The sequence below is a fragment of the Eriocheir sinensis genome, unplaced genomic scaffold, assembly GCF_024679095.1.
Source record: "Eriocheir sinensis breed Jianghai 21 unplaced genomic scaffold, ASM2467909v1 Scaffold6, whole genome shotgun sequence".
Classification (NCBI taxonomy): domain Eukaryota; kingdom Metazoa; phylum Arthropoda; class Malacostraca; order Decapoda; family Varunidae; genus Eriocheir; species Eriocheir sinensis.
Window position 1 is genome coordinate 854,735 of NW_026111942.1, and position 3,765 is coordinate 858,499.

Consider the following 3,765-nt stretch of genomic DNA (forward strand, 5'->3'; position numbering starts at 1 on the left):
AACAGTCCTCCTCCTCCTCCTCCTCCTCCTCCACCTCCTCTTTCTCCTCCTCCTCCTCCTCTTCTTCCTCCTCCTCCTCCTCCTCTCCACCCCCTTCTTCTCTTATTCCTCTTCCTTCTCAAATTCACTCATGCTAACCAACAGTCCTCCTCCTCCTCCTCCTCCACCTCCTCCTCCTCCTCCTCCTCCTCCTTCTCCCTCTTCACCCCTCCTCCTCTTATTCCTCTTTCTTCTTCTCAAATTCACTCATGCTAACCAACCCTCCTCCTCCTCCTCCTCCTCCTCCTCCTCCTCTTCCTCCTCCTCCACCTCCTCCTCCTCCTCCTCTTCTTCCTCCTCTCCACCCTCCATCTCTTATTCCTCTTCCTTCTCAAATTCACTCATGCTAACCAACCATCCTCCTCCTCCTCCTCCTCTTCCTCCTCCTCTTCCTCCTCCTCTTCCTCCTCATCCTCTTCCTCCTCCTCCTCCTCCTCTTCCTCCTCATCCTCCTCCTCCTCCTCCTCCTCCTCCTCCTCCTCCTCCTCCTCCTCCTCCTCCTCCTCCTCCTCCTCCTCCTCCTCCTCCTCCTCCTCCTCCTCTTCCTCCCCCGCCACAGGGTCAGAAGGTCAAGGAACGCCCCATTGCCAGCACCTTCTACGCACCCTTCGACCTTTACAAGCGAGGCAAGTTCGTCGAGATCCTTGAGGGATGGTCAGCCCCACGCCCAGAACGAGGACATGGCCATTTCCGAAGCCATGACCAGCAAGATGTCTGAGGACGCTAATACTGGTGGGTTTGGGGGTTGGGTGGGGGTGGGTATATAGGGGATTTTTATATTTTTTTGTTCTTCATTTTATTTGAATTATTATTATTTTATTTTTATTGTGTGTATTTAGTGTGATGTGTACGTGTGTCTGTTTTTCTTTCTCCTCCTCCTCCTCCTCCTCCTCCTCCTCCTCTTCTTCCTCTTCTTCCTTTTCTGCATCATCTTCTTCTTCTTGTTCTTCCTCCTCCTCTTTTTCTTCTTGTTCTTGTTCTTCTTCTTTCTCTTCCTCCTCCTCCTCCTCCTCCTCCTCCTCCTCTTCTTCCTCTTCTTCCTTTTCTGCATCACCTTCTTGTTCTTCCTCCTCCTCTTTTTCTTCTTGTTCTTGTTCTTCTTCTTTCTCTTCCTCCTCCTCCTCCTCCTCCTCTTTTGCTTTATCTTCTGCATCTTTTTCCTCTTTGCTTTCCTCCTCCTCCTCCTCCTCTTCTTCTCTCCTCTTCCTCCTCCTCTTCTTTTTCCTTGTCTCCTCCTCTGTGTGTGTGTGTGTGTGTGTGTGTGTGTGTGTGTGTGTGTGTGTGTGTGTGTATTACCTATTGCTGGTCATATATCTCTTTCTATCTTTCAATATCTATCTATCTATCTATCAGGTGTTGGCCTGGACCTGGTGGCACAGATCCTGCAGCAGGGCGTGACCACGGCATCGCTGGATACAACTGCTGGAGGCACCTCTGCGGCCTCCTGAAAGCTGCCTCCTTCCAAGGCCTGAGTGACGTCGCTGCCCTGGAAAACATCAAGAAACTACAAGGATTTATAAGTAAGGAAGCCTTGTATTGGTAGCTTCAGTTTGCTTGTTGGGAAATGCCTATGTTGTTCTGCACTAGAGAATGTCCCTGAAGCCGAAAGCAGTGTTTATAGTGTGTTCCGGCTAGTCTGTGTCTGTCCAAGGTTAACGTTAGCTGTCAGACTGTTATGTAAGGTCTTCAGTTCTTATGGATTTAATATGATAGCAAGGAGGTAGTGGGTTAGGTCAGGTCTGTCCTAGGTTAATGTTAGCTGTCAGACCGTTATGTACAGTCTTAAGTTCTTATGGATTTAATATGATAGCAAGGAGGTAGTGGGTTAGGTCAGGTCTGTCCTAGGTTAATGTTAGCTGCCTCCTGAAAGCTGTCTCCTTCCAAGACCTCAGTGATGTCGTTGCCCTGGAAAACACCAAGAAACTACAAGGGATTTATAAGTAAGGAAGCCTTGTATCAAAGCCTTAAGTCTGTGATCTTAACCCCCATACATTTCTCTGTTAACACAATTTCTTATATATTTTTTAGCCCTGAGAATACAAGATGCCTTTCCCTTCAAGATGGAGACATTGGGAAAGGCCTTTGTTATCCTGCACTAGACTAACAATGCCTTGCAAATACTACTACAACCTCTACTAACAATGTGGTAACTCTCATCCATCTCCCAGGCATGTGGATGATGTGGATGATGTGGATGTGGAACTGTGGAGCGCTGGTCGGGCCCACGTTTGGCTGTTTGATTGGTCGCCAGTTCCACCACCTGAGGCGAGGCGATCGTTACTGGTATGAGGACGACATCCCGCCCTCCTCATTCACTAAGGGTACGCGTGTGTGTGTGTGTGTGTAGATTCGTAAGTAAATATTTATTGCTATCAAAACATCATATACATAGATACAAACAAAAACATCGTAAATTAAGCATCGGTCTGTGTGTGTGCGTGTGTGTGTGTGTGTGTGTGTGTGTGTGTGTGTTTAGAGAAGTGTTTAACCCGGTAACAGCGGGTACCATGTTTCTGAATGGTCCTTCTAAGCAAGAAAAATGAGGAAAATCATCATCCATACAAACCATTTCATAATATATATCAAAGCATTTGTGATCAGTTTATGTATCATCTTTTGGGGGGTGTTATATCATGGCACAAATTTGGCCCGTCGCTGCTACACGGCAAAGCCACAAATTTGGCCCGTCGCTGCTACCTGGTTAAGATTCCCAACCTAAATATTTTCCTGCGTCACCAATAACATATATCTAGATAGTGTTTAAAGATATACCAAGTCAATTTTTGGCTCACGTACGTTCAATAAACACTTTCAGAACAACTTTACGAGCTCTGCAAGACCAGCCTGGGACGTGTGATCTGCGACAGCAGCGACAAGCTCCAGCACGTCCAGCCCAAGGTCATGCTGGAGGCTGATTCCTTCCTGTAAGTATGAGAATGACGGTCAAACTATGAGGTTCTGTATGAGTCAGTATGTGCTGTTTTAATAAGTGTGTTTACGATAGTTTTAAGCTTGTATTCTTAAGCATCTCAGAGCGCCAGATCGCCTGTTTGAAAATAGTTACATAGATAAATAGAACGTGAATGTTGGATAGATGCGTGTGTGTGTGTGTTTATGTGACGAGCTATGTGTTACGTCTATGCATGTGTTGCCATTATGAGGGAATGTTTTGGGTTAAGGAAGGGACGGATAGCTGGACAGACAGACTGAGGACCAGGTGATAGTTAACCAAGCTCTCCACCCACAGCAATGCACCAATGGCCTCTTGCAGACTCCTTACGTTCACAAGTTCTTATATTGTCACTATGAGGGAAAGTCTTTGGTTATGGAAGGGACGGGTAGCTAGGGAGACAGACAGAGGACCAGGTGATAGTTAACCAAGCTCTCCACGCACAGGAACACCCCAATGGCCTCTTGCACCCTCCTTATGTTCTCAAGTTCTTATATTGTCACTATGAGGGGATGGCTTTGGTTAGGAAAGGCACGGGTAGCTAGGCAGACAGACAGAGAACCAGGCGATAGTTAACCAAGCTCTCCACGCACAGGAATGCCCCAATGGCCTGCCAGGGGAAGCATATCAAGGGTGTGGACCTGAAGAAGTGGAAGACCGCCAGCCCCAACTTCATCATTCCCGACAAGATGCTTCAGGAGAGCATTGAGAGGGCCAGGCGCGACATCACCAACATGAGGGACTCTGAGGTGAGGAGGTTATGTGTGTGTGTGTGT

The 3,765-nt window shown here is 47.4% G+C and overlaps 1 protein-coding gene across 1 annotated transcript in view; it reads left to right on the forward strand.

Moving 5' to 3' along the window:
- The first annotated feature begins 1,906 nt into the window (after positions 1 to 1,906).
- LOC126993313 (peroxidase-like) overlaps positions 1,907 to 3,765 on the forward strand; it is a 2,688-nt gene continuing 829 nt past the window's right edge. Inside the window, exons 1-4 of the mRNA XM_050852261.1 lie at positions 1,907 to 1,979; positions 2,208 to 2,360; positions 2,855 to 2,963; positions 3,585 to 3,746. Of these exons, the coding sequence (XP_050708218.1) occupies positions 1,934 to 1,979; positions 2,208 to 2,360; positions 2,855 to 2,963; positions 3,585 to 3,746 (470 nt within the window). The 5' untranslated portion in view covers positions 1,907 to 1,933. The remainder of the gene's footprint in view (positions 1,980 to 2,207; positions 2,361 to 2,854; positions 2,964 to 3,584; positions 3,747 to 3,765) is intronic.